The following is a 21552-nucleotide window of genomic DNA, read 5'->3' as shown; positions in this document are numbered from 1 at the left end:
CCAGCAAATATTTGGTTGCATATATGTAAGTATTTAGCCAAGAGATATGAGTGTAGATTCAAATTCTGTTTGAGAGAAGGTGTGCTGGGACTCTAAGCAACATTTAAAGCTTTCAATGACAGAAAATGTTGGGGAATAGTGAACATAGGGCAGTGTCGTTCAGGGTACTCTGTCACCAGTTTGATACTCTAACCATGAAAACTTTCTCTGCTGAGGATACCAGCTCTCCCAGAATTCAAAATGAGCAAATATGAGCTGATGCAACTTACCTGGTGGCTTTTCAGCTGTGGGTAAAAATCACTTGTGACTGAAAGTTGGTTCCCATCACAGAATATTTAAACTGTAGTAAATCTTTAAGGGAAGGTGTTTCTTCACACTGCAAAATGACATCTATTGTCCTATCTTAAGAGGTTACCTTGAAGGATGTTTTGGCTTTCTTCTATGTCACCTTAACTTCTAGGTGCAATGTTAAGAAATTCAACCACATCTCAATTCCAGCATTGTCCTTTTGCAGTGATTTAACAGAGGAATAAGTGCATCTGTGTTCATTTGGCTCTGGTCTTTGTTAATACACAGTATCATCTGTGACATGACACCAGCAAGCAGAGTTTGAGTTGCTGGGATAATCTGTACAGACAGCACACATAGCTGTTTGGACAGCCCTCTGGATACTCTTTCCTTAGGATGGTGACAGGCACCCTGTGCCTTTCGACATTATTGAGTTCTCACTTTTTTTTCTATTCACTTCAGAGCTTCACAGTTTGAGGAAAGGACATCAAGCTTAATCTCTTACACAGTAAACACTCTCATAAGCTATGTATACCACAGGTGCTTTCAGTTAATACCCAGAGCTTTTCTGTGAGTGTCATGTGGAAAAGTGTAATAGCAGAGTGACTGCCTTAAAACTAGCCAGATGCATCAAGGTGCTGTTTTCTATCATGCTTGTCAGTGCAAGAGCACACTTGGCTTGCTTGGGAGTGGTTTTAGATCTGTTTCTTCATGTTATTCCTCTTTCAGACAATGGGAGCAAAGGGTCTGAAGCATGCTTCTGAAATTGCTATACTAAATGCAAACTACATGGCAAAGAGGCTAGAAAAGCACTACAAAATTCTTTTCAGAGGAGCAGAAGGCAAGTATTAGACAACTTTTTTCTTCTACAAAGCTTTTTTTTTGCCTCATGTAGAAGTTGGCTTGCAATATGGTTCTTTTTTAATGCTATGTGACATCTCAAACTTCTCTTGATGTTGTTCACAAGAAGTGAAATAACCTGCCACGCTTCTTCTGGGGATGAAGATTTCTTCTGCAATGAAACTGAGACACTTGGAAGTAGAAGGAAAAAAATGCCTGCTTGTAATTAGATGAAATGACGACAGAAGATGGAGTATACTATCAGATAGTTCTCCTTTAAGTCTAGTAGCAGATTAATGAACAGTAGAAAAAGGAGAAGAAATCAAGTTGAAACCCAAATCCTCCATAACCAATGGCACTACCATTTAAGAACTGGAAGCAATTTTTGGACTTGTACTTTCCCCTGCACACTTTCTCTAAAAAAAAAAAATCCCACCAAATTTCCCTCATTTCATCTCCTAGTTCACTTTTGTGAATCCCCTTGGCAATGCAAGGTACTTAGCTACATTCTGGTTCCCTGTCATGGCTCTTCAGTCTTGCAGCAGGACAGAAGTAATGAATAAGAGGTGAAACAATTATCTGTAGAGTAACTATGAGAGCTTCTTTAAGCTGAAGAACATTGAGGAACATTTAAGTACAATATGTATGCTCGTTAAAATATGTCTTCTATTTAATGGTGTACACATTGGCTCAACCTGCAGGTTGCACTTCAATAGAATATATTATTTCCTCATAGAAGTGAATGGAAGTTACAAATTCTGAAAGATTCAGCAATAAAATGAAACAAGGTGTTCTCCAGGATCATGGATATAAATTTAGATAACTTTTGTCTTTAGCCTTTTTGTAACATTAGATTTGAGCTTTGCTCTGGCATAAGATAAAACTGATTATCTTGATTAATTCAAGATAGCCTAACACCCAAATGGTGTTGGGTCATTGACAAATCCAGCTGGTTTTCAGAGTACTTGTAAATTGTAGGAGCTACTTTGACCACTCATTCCTGGTTCTGATCTTGGAAATCAGGCCTCTTCTTAATGTGACATGGGACGCAAAGGGCCAGTCATCATAAACTGAGTTGTGTATCTCTAACCTGATAATTTCTCAGGTTTGAGTTTTGGCCCAAGTGGGTAGTTTTGAATTTGTCTTTTTGCCAGGTTCTCCACAAAACCAGTCAGTACAGACTTGGTAGATGGCAGTGTCCTCCTAGTAAGTAAAGATAGCGTATACTTTTTCATTTACAGGTTATGTAGCCCACGAATTCATTTTGGATACGCGACCTTTCAAAAAAACAGCAAACATTGAAGCTGTAGATCTTGCTAAGAGGCTTCAAGATTATGGTAAGTCAAATGTCTGTTTTTTAAAATAGCAGCGTAAGTGAAGATTTTCTAAATCTCTCTTAAGGGGAGACAAACATTCTAGTTCTGTGCTTACGGACAGTGAATCTGTCGCAGTCGTTTCAGGCCTCCGCATCTTCTTTAAGGGCTTGGAGAGAGAGTTGCGTCAATTGAGTTGTAGTAGCTACTTATGACTCTGCTGCTGCCTCACAGTTTTGTAAACTGCCCCTTCAATTACTTGATTACATGACTCTGAACCACTTAGAGCGAGTGGGTTGGAGCCATGAGCTTAATAAGATTCCAAGAAAATGAAAAAAGAATATGAAAATAAAAAGAAAGAGATACTGTTGAAGAAGGATAATAGGATTTACATATTTCCATCCTCATAATGGTTTCCAGACAAGAGGACCCATTTAACTGCTCAATCCGGTGGAACTGTGCTTCTAATGAATATGCATGAAAGCTGTTAAAACCCTAACCAGTAATACCTCTTCAATGAAATAATCCAAAGCCTAGCTGTGATACTAAAAAACCCACCCTTCCTCCTCTTTCAAAGTGGGCTTTAAATAGCATGCACCACTTTAAATACTTTCCAGTAGGTAGTAGGTACAGAGCTACACAGATAAGTATAGTAAAGTTCTATCCTCTGCAGCCAAAAGTGTCACAAAACTGTACTTACAGGGCAGGCAGGAAATCTTGAGAGACCACCTTTTCTTTTTACCTGGTTTACTAGTGGAGAAACCTATACCTGCCTCATGTTGCCATTCAGCCTGTCCTAAGGAAGGACAGTGACAGAACAGTTCTACTGAAGTGAGCAGTAGTAACACAAATAACCAGAGAAAGATGCAATGTATTTTGGGCTGAACAGTAACAAAGAAAAAAAGAGCAGGTTTTAAAAGTATTTCATTAAGTCAGTGTGTAACTCTATTGTAAATAATACAGTGGTGTTACCCTTCAGTGTTAAAAACTAAGACACTTGAAAAGTCTGTCTTACCTCTACAGTACACTGCCAGCATTACCAAAGAGTTCGGTCCTGTAAAGATTACTGTATAGAAAGGGCTGAATTTGTGAATCAGTTGATAGCTAATTATGTAATATATATTATGCATATAATATATATTATGCATATATTATCTCATAACCTATTGTCAGTGACTGATTTCTTCTGTTGTCATCAGGTTTTCATGCTCCAACCATGTCCTGGCCAGTAGCAGGGACGCTTATGATTGAACCAACAGAGTCTGAAGACAAAGCAGAACTGGATAGATTTTGTGATGCAATGATCAGTATTCGGCAAGAAATTGCTGAAATAGAGGCAGGCAGGATGGACCCCCAAATTAACCCACTAAAGGTAAGATGGCATGTACAGCAAGTTACCAGCATCAGCTTAACCCTTTAGACTTCCTTGAGACGACATAAGCCTGCTTCCTGGTCTTTCAGTAATCTCAAAAATAACTGTGTGGAACAGTGAGCACAAGAATTTTTAGAAACCTTAAACTTTTTCAAAATTTGAATTTTGACTTTTTCAAGTTAGAAGCCTGGCCTTTACTGACAGAGCAGAGAAAGTTATTTCCACAAGCATGTAATCTGTATTTCAAGGCCATCTCAAAGCAATGAAGGAGAGATTCTTATTTATCTGCGTTAAGACAGGAAGTGGAAAGACCTTAACATTAAGAATAAAAGAAAGATTGAATGAATTATTTTAACAGCAGCAGCACAGAACTGCTGTTGGCTCAAGTTCTGTTCAAGTCTTGTAATGCTATACTGACTTTTAGATACTGAGGGGATTTAGTGAATAGCCGGAAGTATCTTCAAACCTTGGGAAGTATCTTCAAACCTTGGGAAGTATCTTCAGGCCAACTGAAAAAAATTCCAAATACTGAATTCCCTACTGGTTTAGACCTGCCTTTTCTCCCACAGAAAAACAGACTTCTCAAGAGACTCTCAAGACAGTAGTTATTTACATGTAGTAATGTGAACTTGAAGGAGGGTTCACAGTGATAGATTAAGTAATTTCATGTCCTAACTGTGTCTTTTTCCTTGTAGATGTCACCACATACTCTGAACTGTGTCACTTCTTCCAAGTGGGATCGTCCCTATTCCAGAGAAGTGGCAGCATTCCCACTGGTGAGTAAATAATGGGAACCTAGTGGTGTGGTAATACATAAATGTGCTTTGTGCTCTGTAGTTTTTTGGTCAGTTGGAGATAAAGTAATGTGGTAAAAATAAAAAACTCGAGAGCAGTTTTTGCAGTTGCTGAGTTTTTATGTGTGTGAGCTCTGCCGCAGTTCCATTAGTTTTGTTCTTAAAGACAAGAAAAGATCTCAAAGTCTCTACACATCAAGTGCAAACTTGGATTTTTAAATTTTAGCACTTCAACAATGGGCATTTATTCCTATTGGAAACAGCCTGTTCAGTTCTGACATACTGCAACAGGGGCTCCCAGAACACAGTACCATGTGCTGACGTTCAAAGCTCTGCTCAAAAGAACTTGGCTAAGGGTGTGACGGTGCCCCCATGGTCAGCATGGGGCAAGCTACACCAGTGCAGGCCTGCTACAAATAAAGGTCACATTGAATCCAGACTCATCAGACTTCTTAATTGTTTCCACAGTCGAAACAGGTAAATGTGTAACTAACCTTCCGCATCTGAAACTGAATTGCAACTCTACATATTGTTTCAAAGAGTAGGAATTCAACTGCACCAGTGGTTTGCCACCTTGCTTTATATATTATATTGTAACTATATACCAAACGGCACAGTAGTCTCCTGCACTTTTCATTGGTTCCTGTCTGTAAGCCAGCTATTCAAAGGATGATAAAGTTTTCTTTTATCCCGTAAAAACTTCTTCTTTGCAAGCATTTCTTAGAGGACATGGCTACACTTTTTCAGAAAATCTAAGCATTCTAACATGACTGTCACCTATATTATACAAGCTTGTTAACTTTCAGGGCCTGCAAATAGCTTTGAAGGATAACTTCACTTAAAAAATCTACTTTTCCAGCATTTGTAATTCTTAAAAATTCTAATTGCTTATAATTTTGTAGATTTACTTGGTAGAAAAATTAAGATTGGTTGGGTTTTTTTATCTGTCTTAGCCATTTGTGAAGCCTGAAAGCAAGTTTTGGCCCACAATTGCTCGCATTGATGACATATATGGGGATCAACATCTGGTTTGCACTTGCCCACCAATGGATGCCTATGAATCTCCATTTTCTGAACAGAAGAGAGCATCTTCTTAAGACTGCTTCCAGCTGCCTGCATTTCTGACTCCATCAGGATGATCCTTTCCTGATTTCCTGGGGATATGTATACTGTGTATATTTTGGATAATCACCATGTTTGTTAATTGAATCACTGCGCAGTTAAAATGTAAATACAATCAGTATGTTAGGTGTAAACAAAATGTGACTGTTCTCGGCAGTTGATGTTGAAGTTACCTTGATTCAGCCTTTTGTCTGTTTTGTGCTAAAGTTTTAACAATTAACACCCAATTTGCAAAGTGGCATGGAAGATATGGTTAAAAAGTAGAAAAGATGCAGATAGATAAGGCAATACTAATGAATATTAACTGCAGGGGTAATTGTTTACATTTTGTAAAAAAAATTATGAAGTAGGTTTTTAATTTACTTCACATATTACCACTAGCATTGCAAGTGTTAATATTTCATACTGATTTTTTTATCTATCAGTGTTAGTAGGCTAATAAAACCGGTATGAATTTTAAGTGTTGTCATGTTTTGGATGTGAACTTTTCAGCTGGATTTGTCCAGCAGAGCAGTATGAAATTATGAAGCTTAAGTTCTTATTTGTAAGAATTGCCACAGCAGTAACAGCTTCTACACAAAGGAAAATACTGTCAGAGATTAATATTTCAACAAATCTCTGATTTCTTCAATGAGTTGGAATGATCCATTTTACCAGGCAGTAACAAACTTAATATTTTTCTGTGTCATGTCAATTTTTCCATGTAGTTTCATATAGTCCTTTCTTATTCTGGAGAAGGCATGAAAGACCTGTTTAAACAGACTGTGAACTGCTTAGTATGACTTAGATCTTGGGTAACACAAAGCAGGAATTTTGGTGAATGAGGAAACAGATACTGGGATAACATTTGGACCATGAGAGGACAGCACAGTTTTGCACCTTACAACCAGCCACTACTCAACCTCTTCTTGAAGATCCACATGCATTCACACCTGGGAACTTTTTCTGAAGTGACACAAATGACACTAGCGTTCACTGCACTGTTTAAAGTACTGTACTTTTATGTCCTTTACAGTGAAAGTTTTGGGACTGCAACTTTTCCATTACCTACCCTATGACTTTAATTACACAAAGAGACTGCAGATGACAGGAAGGTTTAGGAAAGTTAGGCCAGATACCAGTTTTTATGTGAAAAGCTGTACCTACATCCTAAACCGCCTCAATACATAGTGAAGAAAATCAGAATTTTATACTCTAAAATTTAGTACTGAAAAGGGTGTCTTTCAGTAACTACTGATACAACACTAAGGATATGAAAAATAATGAAAAAAACACTGCGAACTTGTAAAGTGACAGAAGGACAGTCTGTGTTGCCAATCTAACTCCACAGTCTTGTCAAGCTACTTCAATATTTGTTAAAGGCAGTTTTATGTTGCTCAATTATGCCACTGGAAAGATACATTAAAAAATTGGTTTACATATTTTTGTATTAAGCAGATAACTTCCCATTGTTGATCTCAAACTGACAAATTTATCTCATCAATTAATTGGTAAAAATTACCAAATGGAAAACAAAGCACTAAAATATTTCACAACATTCAACTAAAAAGTGACAAGCCACAGGTCTGATGTGCTTACTGCACAGATGCAATGGCGTTTACAAAGGTAAAACTGCATCTGTTTTCCGCAGAAAACACTGAGCTACCTGTAGCGCTGCTGTGGTTACAAGTTATCAGTGCAACCTCAATGCCTAGAGTGGGAATCTGCCTTACCACCACAGCTCCCAGCAAGTGCACCAGTGCAGGGAGGGCTCCCTCTGACTCTGTTACATGAACTAACAAGCTCCCACTGCTACAGAGTATGAGTGAGGCCGTGGATATCAATGTCAGGTTGGTTTCTTGTTTGTGGTTGTTTCTATGTTCTGTTTTTGTTTTTAATTAAGCGTTCTTTTCATTGAGAAATGAGTTGAATGTAAAGCTTCATGTTTGAAAAATAAGAAGGCCGCCTAAAGAAAGTGTTTTGTAATCTGAAAAATAAATTCTGTAGAAACCTCATGACTTAACTAAGCGGATAATAGTAAAAGCAAAATTAGCAACTTTTCTGAATCATAAAATATTTAATAAGGTATATTTTTGGGGGGGATATATTGTATATAAAATTTCAGATCACAATATGAAGCGATTTGAACCCTCTCCAAGCTAGCACTGCCTTTAATGCCGTGTAGATGTACTGCCACTAATACAAGACCTACTAAAAGCATACAGTTTAACTAATACAGAAGTGGCTTTTTTATATGAACTATTTTTTACACAGCTAGAGTGTCTTGAATACCCTCTTTTAAGTGCAAAAAACACAGATCACTTTACACTAATGCAGCAACAATGCATTCATATTGTTCTCATTAGTCATTAGTAGTCAACTTGCATAAGATACAAGAAAAGCACAATGAAGCTCACAAAAATAGACTAAAAATCAGCCTGTTCTTGCAAAAAAATACAGCATAATAGAAGAAAAAGACAAAAAAGGGATTATGCACACCACAGAATTTGCTGTTATTTAATCCAAATGGCTTAAGTGCTGACTCTGTTTCTTTTTCCTGGTTTTTTGTGGGTTTTTCTTTTGGTTTGGGTTTTGTTATTGGATTGGTTTTTTTGTAAATCAAACCACATGGACCAGGCACAACTAAGATTTAGGAGGCAGTGTGTAGCTAAAACGTCACTAACTTTTTTTGATCCCCAACATTGTTTAACACAATTTATTTTCCTCTGTCCTGAGGTAGTTACAAAAAAACAAATCATAAATTAAGCATCAGCTAGGCCAGTAAGAGCTGACGCTTTCCTTTTTCTTTTTTTTTTTCTTTAAAAACTATTTGTTAACTGGCCAAAACTACCGCTGATGTTAAAAGACAGCTGAGAATTAGAGTTCTCACAACACCAAAAAATGGCTATGAGGGGAGGAGGGTTAGCTGCTTCAAAATGTGACAATGTGTTGAGTCCCATCAGCCTGGCTGGTCCACTGTTGAATTTCCCATGTTTATTCTCCTTTACTGTCTATAAAGTCACTGGGAGAAGTACAGAAGGATCTGAGCACATCATCGTCCTTTACTGTAACCAGGAAAGAACTGGTCCAGTAGTGTCTGCAGTATCTTGTTGGGGACCATGGTGTAGCCCTTTCCCAGGTCATAGCGGCAGGCAGGGCAGGTGAAGACTTCAGCTCTGAAGGAGCGCTGTAAACAACTCTGAGACATACAAAGACAGAGAAATAAATTGTGAGAACTTCGTTTTACACCAACAGGTTAACCAGCAGAAACTGAGGAATCACTGTTAACCAAAATCTGCTGTACTACCAGAAAAAGGGAAGTCATTGCCAAGCCCTTTGGTGCCTGGCTTTGCCTCTGTGACTAAAATGTCCTAGCAAAGGAACTGTTCTCTTTGCTGGGATGTGAAACACTGAGCTTGGGAGGAATTAAAACGAATCACAACTGCGGTTTCCCCTTCATTTCCACGAGTGCCTTCCCGTGATTCACAGCTGATTTTCAGCTTCCTTATAGATGGCTTCACAGATCGCTACAGTTTTCCAGACTTTAATTTCAAGAGGAAGGTCAATACATTAGGTATACTGTTTACGTAACAATTTCCATCTACCCCATCAGAATAGTTTCAGTTAAGCCTTACAGATATATGTAGAATAATACAATCTCTAGCACATTAGCATCTGTGCTATCATCCTTACTATGTTACTGCTGACAGCCCAAGCATGTGAGCCAAGTATCAGAAATTCATCAGGCAGATCTGTGCTCAAACAGCAATAGCAGCTTACTATCAAACTATTCCTTACAACTTTTAACTAGATGTTATATTGTATTCACGAATATTTACCGACATCTTCAAATGTTGTGCTTTCTGGGTATGTTGCTGTGTAGCTTTTTGTTCTTTTTTTTTCCCCACGGTTTTCCAATGTCCGTAATTCTAAATATTAACTCCTTCAAAATACATCTTATGTTTTTTTAAGGAGACATAATCATTCTATGTGTGCAGGCCATGCATAACAACACCATGATTTTTACTGGAGTGATACATACCTTCTTGAACAGCAAACTCACATTATCAAATACGGACTAAGATGATAACAGCTGGAGTTCTTTTAGGCTCTCAGGTAGAAATACTACTAGGTATGGCAGGTACCATTCAATATGCACAATTCAGCAAATGATTCTGTACACACCAGTGCTACAAAAATTAACTCTAGTACAAATTTACTCCAAACTCCTTACATTATATCCAACTGACCAAGATTTTAAGACACATGAGTAATAAATTGACTTCTATGGCCCTCCTACCAAACATAACCAATACCAAGAATAACAAGATAACTTTCTCTGAATAAATCCAAATAATTTTCCTGTATTTACCCTGCATCCTTTCATAACTTTTAGTAAGAGAGTTAAACAATTGTAAAATCTGCTTTTATTCTTTACCTATGTAAAATTAAATTATTGATGCTGTGCCAACATCTAACCACTGGGCCAAACCAATTCCTAGTGTACTCCACTGATCACAAAAGCATGACAGTAATGGTAAACCTCACTCATTATGTCTATCAGGAACTATGCAAAACAGACATCCATTCTTTATCACAAAGAATAAAGTCTACATAGCAAACAGTGACTGGAAACTTGTTGCATGTTTTTGCTCAGAATGTTAGGCAATTATTACTGTTTTTCTAAAAGGCATATGGTTTTGGTGACTGGTGTCTCAGAGCCAAGAAAACAGCCCAGAGCAAGGCAGAGTTTATTCTTACTTTACAGACGTTGTGGAGGCACTCTGTTGTCACCGGCTGGTAAACCAGCTCCTGGCAGCAGACACACATAAAGGATTGTTCCAGTTTCTTCAGAAAATTCTGATGTAGGGCAAAGGAATAAAAGAGACAAACTCCATTACAGTTCTTGTAAATGCCACTTCTTACATAAAGATGATGAACTTCCAGAAGTTCTTAAATCCTTTATGAGCACAGCTTTCTGAAAGTAATCAGGAATAAGGACTTCAATGGCTTAATTTCCCTGCTTTTTCAAAAATGGAAGAATCATATAGAATGGTTGGGGTTGGAAGGGACCTTAAACAACACCTACTCCAACCCCTCCACTAGACAAGGTTGCTCAGGGTACCACCCAGCCTGGCCTTGAAAATGTCCAGGGATGGAGGACCCACAACTTCTCTGGGCAACCGGTCATAAAATTTTCTGCCTAAACAAAAAGTAGTGACTAGAACCATCTTTCTTTACGTCTCATTTCTGACATCAGCATAACATAAAAATACATTTATCATTTCAGAGAAAACATGCTCTCTTCAAAAATGAAAAGAAAGAAAAAGCTACTTTTAACTTCAGAATGTTTTTTGAGCAAAAGATCTCTATTATGCAGGCGTAAACTGATAAATAGCAAATGGCACAAGTGAGGCTTATTTTCTTGAAATGTAAGCCTGAGTAATGATAAGGTTTTGCTAAATACAGTCTGTATTTAGCAAAAGTTCAACAAGCAAATTACATTTTAAGAGGGACTGAAGGTTCCTCCCAATAGTATAAATAAAAGGCAAACATTAGAAATTGTGCATGCAACAAACATACTGGTCCTTCCTTAAGAGAAGCAAGTACTTCATCCCACAGTTTCTGGTTCATACAGTCTTCTCTAATCAGCCATTGTTGCTCTTGGGTCAGCTGGAAAGCTTCTCCTTTCCCTCCATCTCCCATCCTCATGGCTTTGGGTGTATTTGCAGGCTCCTCTATACCTGCTTAAGATGATGACCATGAGATGCAGTAACAAGAGAGTGTTAGTCTGAACTAATAAAAGGGAAGACAAAACTGTTCTAGAAGGAAACATGGATTAACATGGATTACATTCATGAAATGCGGCAAGCAAATTCCTACTCCAGCTCATACTGTTCAGCATTGTTTGGACTGCAGCACAGTGGCACAGAAGAATGTTCATTTTTCTACAGAGCTTAAGAGAAAAAAACACAGTAAGAGTAGTAAAAAGGATAAGACTCCTACACTACTACTTAATTACAGAGCGTGTGCTTATCAATTTACATTAGAATTCCAAACAACTTCACACTTCCACAAAGACTTCATGGTTTAGTAGTAACAACACGACAGACTTTGCTGATGAATGCTAAAAAAGTACAAAGAAATACCATCATCAATTGTCCTTTTCTGGTTTCCATTACTTTGGCTGGTTGGCTCCTGTTTCACTGTTTGCTTTTTAACCTTATCTTTCTTCTCCTTACTAGCCATGGCTTCCAAATAACCTTCTGGATACTAAAATTAAAAAGCAGAGATTAAAAACAAAAACTACTGACATACAGGAATAACCAAATACCAAAAATAATAATTTCTAGAAGACCTTAAAGCCCTGTGACCATATAGTGAAATAATTACCAAATAATTTTAAAAACCTATATGTTGGAGAGAACATTTAAATTAGTATCTATCATTAAGAAAGTGTAATCAAGTCAAAGAATCTAATCCAGACTCAACTGCATTAAGCAGAACCTAATATCCGTATCTGTGTCCTTACAATTATACAAATCAGTTAGGCAAACTTGAAGATGATGGTATGCTGCAAGATATGCCACTGCCTTGCTGAAAATAGATGTTAATTCTTGCCATCTTTCATTGATTCTGCAATGCCCAAATCTTCATGGGTCAGCCTACTTCTGTGCCTAAAATATACTGTGTACACAAACTTCTCAGTCAAATGAAGAGAAAAATACATGAAGATGCACAGGTTTTTCAGTTCCCTCGGACAGACTCTAGTCACTTTTCGAAATCAGTTCCATCCTAAGGATCCCAAAATTGGATTCAAATTCTGATTTTCCAATTCACATATGCAAAAGCAATTTACTGCTAAGGCAGAAAGTTTTATCTTTCTGCAATTCCTTGTGTTGTGTCACTACTTCAGGATTCTTTCACTCTGCAGATAATCTGTAATGGGTTTTAGTATTAAAACTTGCCACTGTGAAGTACAAGAAAAAAAATGGGGCTTTAATTTAGCTGATTTCTACTTTTGGAATTTGTTTATTGGAACTAAGAATAAAAACTCTGTGAGTCCTGATACAAACCTGTACACTCAGGCCCAGTTTCTTTGACCGTTCCATTCCCTCTGAAGTCCAAGGTGCAGGCTCAACATCATCTCTCCTCAGAAGATAGCGCCAAACTAAAAATCCACACTTTCCAATTTCTGGCCAATATTTCACCACCTAAAGAACAATATAAAATTACTGCCATTATTTTATCAACAAGCAAGACATATGCATATTGTCATACTTTAATTGTTAAAGAAGAAATGAGAAGACTGATTTGCACATTGCTATTATACACCAGCTCTTCCCTCAGGTAGGAAATTTTTGTATATTTGATAAATACAATGCTCTTAAAAGGCAACTCATTTATTTCAGACACTAAGAAGTCATTAAACACACAAAAGGCTGGGATACAGTCAGAAGGAGTGAGGAAATAATGAAATAATCTGATTTCCAGGGAATAATATAAAGTAGCTTACATATTCAACTTTGTATATCCTATTACAGATTATGTTCTATTATCACTGCCCTGAATAATTTCATTTTGGTTCTGTGCAGAATAAGACAGAGCTAAAAAGCTATAGTGAAGAAAAAAGAACTATTTTTTTTAAGTAATAATGAAAAATTTGCATTCTAAGGCATAAGAGACTATTTAAAACAGCTGAAGAAGAATTTTATGTGGTAGAAATCAGAATACCTTGTAAATGCCATCATATCTGTTGCCTTCCTCTGGGGCATATTTGCTGATTCGCCGTCCTTTTGAACTGCGCACTACTCTGACTGGCTTACCAGCTCTCCAGTTCTTTGACTCTGCTCCATTTTTGTCGTCCAGTGGGGCATCACAGTTAAGGGCCAATGCCCTAGAAAGACATTTAAAATCTTCATATACTAGACTGCAGCACACAACAGAGTTGTGAGAGTGAGTGTAATTAAGTCATATGCATTTCCCTTGTCTAATTATGCTTTATTGAGCAGTATAGAACTTTGCAGAATACTCTTTAACAACTGCAGAACTGATGGGAGCAATGAGATCCCAGCTACAATGCATTGGTGAGAAAAAAGGATGGGAACTCAAAATATTTTAGTGTCAAGCTTCAGATGAAAACTCATCTGAAATTGCTAAATTAAACAAACCAATCCTTTTAGATTTAATATTCTTCACTTTCAAAAATAATCCCTTCCTAAATAGCATTGAGGAAATTAAAATTTTAACAAAAGGCAAACTTCCTCTGCTGCTATTCCCCATCAACAGATATTAAAGCTTTTTAAGTGTACATGAAAGTAAGGAATATGATGAAAAACACTGTAGAGAAAAAAAGTACAGAGTAACCATTCAAAAAAGCTCTAAGTACCATAAATCTCTCACATAATACATATAATGCCTCAGAGTAGGACTTAGAATCACAGTAGCCAATTCAAGGACAAGCAAACTCCTTTATCCATGAAGACCCTTTTCTGGAAACCTGGAGCAAGACTGTATGAATACCTACTAGACCAAGCTGCCACAGTGAACAGTATTGCTACTACCACAGGCTGATTCAAAGGGACTGAAAACTCTTCAGAACCAGCCTCAACCCAAATGATGGATCTCAGAACAGAAGAAATAATATGGTTTATAAGCAAACATGGTACAAGTATAGAACCCACACTGCAGAGAAAAGTAAGAGACAAGCACACTACTCCAACATTAAAAATGTTTCTCCTATAAAAAAAAACTTAAAAAAGGAAAAATATCTGGACAAGCAAAACAAATACTGGTTCAACTATATGGAATCATTATAGTTTTCAGTATCAAAGTGCTTGAAAACTTGTATCAAAATCAGTAAATGAGACTTGTTATAATCCACATGCACTAATACCTGCAAAGCTAAGCAGCAAGTTTTGACAGTGGATTTCTCATTTGTTAAGAGCACAGAAATGCTAACACTGAGTCCAGTTTTCTGAAACAAATTTGCTCTATTCACTATATATGCCTATAAACCAATTGCTTAAACCTATTTCCATCTTCCTTCCCTCCTCGTTCCTTGTTCACATCATGTCCCCCGTCTCACTCCCTCCATCCCTCCTTTCCTCCCTCCCTCCCCTCCCTTCCTTTCTCAGCAGCCAAATCAGGCTTTTTCTCTCTCTCCTCTAAGCACCACTGAAAGCTTGAAAGAATCTCTCTTCAGCCTGCTTGAGAGCAGCAGAATATATCTAAAAGCAGATCTGGCAAAGAAAAGGTCTCAGTGACACTCAACATCCTACAGGTGTTCAGAGGTCAGTTGTATAATAGATTATGCTCCTAGAAATAGAAAAGGATGAAGAACTCTTTGTTCAGGCAGGCTTTTAGAGGATGGAAAAACACTTCAAGCAGATGTCTAATTCATCTTTTGGATATGTATTTTCTTTTTCAAGCACCTGTTTTTGATAAAGCAACACTCTAATTCCTTGCTTGTCATAGAGAAATATGATGGAGGAAAGGGCTAGCAAAATACAAAAGATTTCTTTTATCATGGGAAAATGAACACGCTTTCTTCCTTCTTAAATTTATAATTGATTTACTCACCGGAGAAGAAACTTTAAAAAAAGAAACACCCAGACTAGAAAAATTCTGCTCAAGAGTTTTGACAAATTTCTCATTAAATTAAAACAGAATCCTCCAAAGGTGACTGTAGCACAATTTCAGCCAAGAGACATGACTACAAGCTGCAGCAGCAATATAGCAATTTCACTGAGGTGCCATGTTTCCTTAAATCAACAAAACATAATGCTTGATAAAATGCCTCTTAGTAGCAAGAGGCATCACTGTTTACAAATGCAGCATGTACAGGCATGAATAAATATAGCAAAATGTTAGTTTTAAGTTAAAGCACTACAACCCAGCTCTTTGTTTTGGAATATTTTTAAATTTTATCTTCAAAACTTACCTATTCATGTGGGTTAATGTCTGATCAAATGAATGTTCTCCAATCCTTTTATTGCCAGATAGATCTCTCCCTCCACTCCCAGTGTAAGTGAATTCATCTCCTCGATCCTGTGCAAGAATATTATCCTTCGGTTTAACACTCTAAAGTAAAGTAACTCAATTTAAAAAAAAATGCAACTTCATTTGTTCTATCTAACTATAATCCAAGGCATGGAAAAATTTGTTTTCAATTTCAGTTTCACTGTCCTAAAGCAGCTGTGCCAGCACAAAGCTAATGGTCTAGATGTAACCTATTCACCAAAAAATTCCTACAAAAAAAACCCTTGCCTTTTTCATTTTTTAAAAAGCTATTTTAGAAAAAAAATTCTGAGGAAGGGAACATATTCTAGCAAGTGGTTACTTGCTCTAGAGCTTTCTATGAGTTAACAAGATATCCTGTTTGTAAAATACATAATAAATACCTTGGACAGATCACCTCAATCTCTTCAGCTTGTGCCAGGGGCTAAGTGATGATAAGTACATACAGCACCACCTTACAAGGCAGGTGCTTTCATGAAATAGTAATGCCAGGAAGAGTCTAAATTAATTTAGATTTGTATTTTGTAAGCTGATGTAATTCTGTACTATAGTTCCTACATAGAACTTTCATGAAATTAAAGGTAGGCTGATAAAATCTTTTACCATGAACTATAAAAAGTCAAAATCTAAATACACATAAGCAAAGCCAGTATTCCTACTTTCTGTAAGAACTCTGTCAGAGAAACTCCTATTACTCCTGGCAAATTCATATATTTCTAGAAATATATATATACACACACTATATATATATTTAATATGTTATTTCTTTGGAGATGTATATTTTGTACAAAGCACGTAGCAATTGTACAAGATAAACACTTAATATGAAAGCAACATCCATATGAATTTTTATAGCAAAAATCTGAACATGTATGCAGTAGTAAAATTCAGTCAATTTCTTACCACTATTAAAAGTCCGACATTATTTAGGATTCAGTGCAAGATTGTTACAGATATTTTATGATTGACAACAGCAGAAAAAGAGAAAATTAGAAAGCGAAATGTTGTTTGAACTAGGCCATAGATAAATTATAGAAATTTTGTTCATTTTATTCTGTGTAGGGAAAAACCTAACACAAATTCAGCTGCAATTATCTGCACGTAATAAAAAGCAAGTTCTATGAAGTTAAAAAGTATACTCTAACAAAGACATGTATAAACTCTGGTATATCCCTTCTTAGAGTAGTCTACTCATTCTGCTAAATAAGTCTCTAAAAAATCACTGAAATAGGGATGATATCGTATGAGGACAATATTTGAAACAACTTCAAAAGACCAACAAGGCAGGAAATGTTTACTGAGAAAGGGCATAAAATAAATTGCATAAAATAAAGTATCACAGAACTGGAATTAATCACAGAGTATGCTTAATTTTTCAGTGACTTTTAAGGCAAACACAATGCACAGATCACAGAAAGATGATCATGATAATAATATCAACAAGAATGGCTATGCTTGATGTATCACACCCACTCAAACAAATTGCATTTTGACAATGAATAAGAAGCTTGTGATAAGTTCAGAAAAACAGAGAACGTATCTTGGAGGTCATGACTCCAGAATGACTTGAGTTTCATAACAAATAAAGAAATGGTGTTGCAGAGAGGAGAAGACTTTTAAGGCAGTTTTTTGATGTACAAAGAGAAATAAATTGAAACTGGAAGGTGACTTTTTCCCTCTTTGTGGAATATAATTTTGAAACATATAATTTTGCAACATATATATAAGAATGTAAAAAAAATACAGGGACAACAGAAATACTTCATACGCAAGCAAGACAGAGAAAATTATTTACAAGACAGGAAAGTTCTTGACAAACTGTTTTGTTTATCAACAATCAGGTTGTTGATAAAATCTTCATGAGAAGACAGTACTGAATAGACTTATTTTTAGGCATAACAGACAAACCTAAGTCAAGGACAAACCGCTACAGATTTAAGTCTAAAAATCTCAAGCAAGAATGCATAAATGCAACAGTGTTCATTATTACCTATTGGCACACACTTCTATGGAAAATGGGTTAAATGTAAATTGCCTAAAAACAACACACTTCCAACATCTTCAGAAAAACACTGTGTGGTTCTCTGGGTGGTACTCTAACCACAGGCAAACAGAAAACATTGGGCTTGAAGAGATAGTATGAATAGAAGGCCTATGCATTCATGCTCAGCTCTTGAACATATTCCACACTTCATACTTTACATTTGCTTCTCTCTATTTATCTAAGTGCTCTGTGTATAAGTAAACAACTGGAAATCCAGGGCAAGGTAGAGGGAGGATAAATGGAACAATGATGGAGCATAAATGTTACAGGTCAAATTACAAGAAGATGACATCTTTTAACATCCTCCAGCATAAGATGGAGTCACTTCTGATTTATTTTCCAGAAGAACAACACTCCCTTATTTCCCAACAGACATACTAAAAAACCCAAAAAGGATTGCAGGAAACAAAGACACAGTTCCTAGAATTGGAGAAAAATGACAGAGATTGTGGCGCTGAACTAGGTTGGATGAAGGGAAATGGGGAGGACATTTGAACCTCTGATGTAAGAGCAACTCTTAAGCGGAGAGGAAGAAAACTCCTAAGCGCCTGTAGAGAATGGAAATCAAAAATGGTAAGAGTAAGTGATGCACAGACCCAGTGTTCTTTGAGTAGAATAAATGTGGATATGAATGCAGCCCAAGACAAGCAGAAGTGAAACAGGGACACTGGTAGTCTGGAGACATAATAGGAGACCTATAGAACCTACTTCCATGAGGCTTAAAATATTTTACTTTGAAAGTAAGAGTATGATAGGAATATTCACAGCTTATTATTTGGGATCTTTTGAGAGTAATGACTCATTAAAACAATTTCTTAATAGCTTTGAGTTCTGAATCTATCTACAGACAATAGAGGATCTTCCTACCACCTACAACAATGTTCAACTAAGAGCCTGTATGAGATGCATAAAGCTATTTTTTTCTCAAGAGGATCAGAAAGCAGATCTGAAGACAATGGTCCAACAGCTAAAGAAAACATATGGCAAAAGGAATTACTGATGTCTGTATGTTCTTTGTTAACAAACAAAATAGCCTATCGAAATAGTCTTCCCTTCCCTTCTTCCTACCTTCTCCCTATTTTCTTACATTGAAATACATAATTGTGCCATTTCTCTTCTGCTTTCTACAGCTTAATTCCACTTTCTTGCACCAAAACTGTCTTTCAACAGCTAGTAAGAACTTTGTTATCCTATCTGCTCTTAATATCTTCTGTATATCTCTTTTTCTTATGCTATGTCCATAAAGTTATTTCTTAACTGTCCTATTTGTAAAGTTTGATCACATTATAGAGCAAATGAATTTCAGCCACAGTAGCATCGACCTGGTATCTCATACTGAGGTGCGTGAGTGGAATATGAGCCTGAAGCTCTTAATTCTATAAGCCAGTCAGCCTCAGACAGACAGCATAAACAGTCAGTTTTATTATATCATCCTGCACTATCCAATTTTGTTATACAATCAGCTGCAAGTTTAACAAAGAAATGTAGAATAAAGAAAGTAAGATTTTGAATCCCACTGAATTGTATGACCACATTATTTCTATGGGTTGCTTTTATGCAACAGCTGACATGGGCATTCACAATTTCAAGTTACTAAAATATCATCTATCTCAAGATAGCTCTCAATTATTTTCTCTTTCCATTAACACCTCTGTTATTACACTCAGATTTCAAAGTTTTGTCTTAACAGATACTGCAAAACTGCATTTATCACAATAAGCTATAACAAACACAAACAGATTTTCGAGATAAGCTTCAACCTTTAGTCTGAATGAAAACAAAAAAGTCCTACTGGATTTTTTCATAGAAGAAACCTCCAAATATCATCACTTCATTAACCCCTCAATTCCTCAGATTCACCTCAGTAAAATGCGATGAAGCTAACAGTTTGCTTAATATGACACAGCAAAACAAAAAAGCACTAAGCCTTTTTAAATGAAGTTATTAAATCCAAGTCAAATATTAACTATCACACAACTACATTTGAAGCATTTTCCTTCCTAGTAGTAGGGATATCTGACACTGAATTATGTCACCATTCATCTCCAATAAAGTCTCACAAGTCTGTATGCATGTAAGTGCTGACAGAATTGGTCTAGCTGTTCATTGTTTGATTTTTTTTTGATAATTTCAAGGTTTAGCACTGCAGTAAAAGGTGCCAATTGAAAAGACTATAAATTTCATTTATAAATCAACAAAAACCCCTTGCATTAAGTTCAAAGTCTGAATATATCATAATCGGTCTTTCCGAGTCTTCCCTACAACCACCTCTAAGAGCAAGAACGTGGAAGCATCATGGCACATTCCACCACAATGAAAACATTTGACCATTTTACTGTTTGTCAATATACATGTCTGAACCATAACAAAGACAGCTTCAAAGTAGGAAACAGCAGGAGGTGGCTAACTGGTAATGAAAGTAGGGCAACATTTTAAAAAATGGAAGTACTAGATAACTACTGTAAGTGAATCACTTTCTGAGGTCTTTCTTACTCATTTTCATGTTCAGTGCCAAAATGGTGGACTACCAGACCTTTAAACCAATCATTTATATGTAAAATTCAGGCTACTCTGTCTGAATTAATTATTTTTTGCTCCATTCAAAATCTGTTCTGACTTCAAACCAAGTTCACCAAAGATACAATAGACAGAAAGCCTCTTCAGGTTAAAGATACTTTTCTGTGGTGGGAGATTACTTAGGAGATACAACAGTTCTTAGAGAAACATGTTTTAATTACAATTATCTTTGACTCTTGGTTGGAGATGACAAATTGACTGTTTTTCTGAGGGCAAAAAATCCTGTAATCTGTATGACTAATTTAATTAGTCTACTCTAGTCCTAGTTAAAGCAAGGCATGGAAAAGCTAAAAGACACGCACTTTCTATTTGACATTCATTTCATGAAGTGGTTTGTGGGTGCTACGTTCCAGGTACTGGATGGGTTTGGTATAAAATATCAATGGACCTATACCATGAGTGTATTGCCTGGGGTCTCTTTTGAGTCATTAGAGTCATTCTCTTTTGTACTCTCAGAATCTTTTCTAAGAAGATGCGAATGATCACAGCAAGTATTATTCTCCAAGAGATTCTGAATCTCAGTCCAGAGATTTCTCATATGATCCTATATGCAACACACTTTAGGAAGAAATAATCTTTCTTTGGATTAAACTAAGCACATCACACAATTAATTGACCATCTTTACAACACTACCTCAACCCAGCAGCAACATGAACCTTGAAACTTTCGAAAATAAAGAGCAGTTTTAACCCTGATACATAAAAAAAAGACACAAGAGAGCAAGTTTTCAATACAAAAGTTAAATTTCTTTATCTACCTGATTTGATGAGCCGACAAGTCAAAATACTTTCATCATGAACACTGTGATTGCACAATCACTGCTTATGTCCAGTATCTAGTCTTTAAATGATAGTCTATTCTGAAATAATTCTTAAATTTTAAATTACTAAAAGACTTCTCAATTTCTTCAACTACTGTTCCTATTACGGTTATTATCAAAGCAATACCAGGAGATCAGCAACATTAACATATTCAAGACTCTAAAGCTAACTACATGTAAGCCATGTAACTTGTCGCTAAAATTTAAGGTTAAACATTTTCAGGAGAGAGATTAATGTGCAAATATTTTATATGCATGTAATTAGGAATGAGGAATAGCTTCATGTGCAAAAAACTTTCACCCGATGCTCATTTTGTAAGCTATACCCTTCTCAACCTCAAGGGCAGATCTTACCGAACTGGTAGAACTTGTTGTTACTAAG

The 21552-nt window shown here is 36.4% G+C and overlaps 2 protein-coding genes across 4 annotated transcripts in view; one reads left to right on the top strand and one right to left on the bottom strand.

Annotated features, from left to right (window-relative positions):
• The window catches only part of GLDC (glycine decarboxylase), a 44985-nt gene extending 37254 nt beyond the window's left edge, over positions 1-7731 (top strand). The window contains exons 21-25 of the mRNA XM_032676831.1: positions 1018-1129; positions 2370-2465; positions 3641-3813; positions 4509-4589; positions 5561-7731. Coding sequence (XP_032532722.1) covers positions 1018-1129; positions 2370-2465; positions 3641-3813; positions 4509-4589; positions 5561-5704 — 606 coding nt within the window. The 3' untranslated portion in view covers positions 5705-7731. The remainder of the gene's footprint in view (positions 1-1017; positions 1130-2369; positions 2466-3640; positions 3814-4508; positions 4590-5560) is intronic.
• A 34-nt stretch (positions 7732-7765) lies between these two features.
• Positions 7766-21552, bottom strand: part of UHRF2 (ubiquitin like with PHD and ring finger domains 2) — an 80495-nt gene continuing 66708 nt past the window's right edge. Inside the window, exons 10-16 of one of the 3 annotated variants that reach the window (XM_032676832.1) lie at positions 15652-15758; positions 13443-13605; positions 12785-12922; positions 11858-11981; positions 11292-11455; positions 10470-10568; positions 7766-8907 (exon numbers count right to left, since the gene is read on the bottom strand). In XM_032676832.1, coding sequence (XP_032532723.1) covers positions 8761-8907; positions 10470-10568; positions 11292-11455; positions 11858-11981; positions 12785-12922; positions 13443-13605; positions 15652-15758 — 942 coding nt within the window. In that variant the 3' untranslated portion in view covers positions 7766-8760. Of the gene's footprint in view, positions 8908-10469; positions 10569-11291; positions 11456-11569; positions 11665-11857; positions 11982-12784; positions 12923-13442; positions 13606-15651; positions 15759-21552 lie in introns of those variants that run through there. The other 2 variants (XM_032676833.1, XM_032676834.1) reach the window with 2 other exon arrangements.

The sequence above is a fragment of the Chiroxiphia lanceolata genome, chromosome Z (assembly GCF_009829145.1).
Source record: "Chiroxiphia lanceolata isolate bChiLan1 chromosome Z, bChiLan1.pri, whole genome shotgun sequence".
NCBI classification, from domain to species: Eukaryota; Metazoa; Chordata; class Aves; order Passeriformes; family Pipridae; genus Chiroxiphia; species Chiroxiphia lanceolata.
The sequence above is the reverse complement of the archived record's forward strand: the minus strand, read 5'-3'. Positions and strand labels throughout refer to the sequence as shown.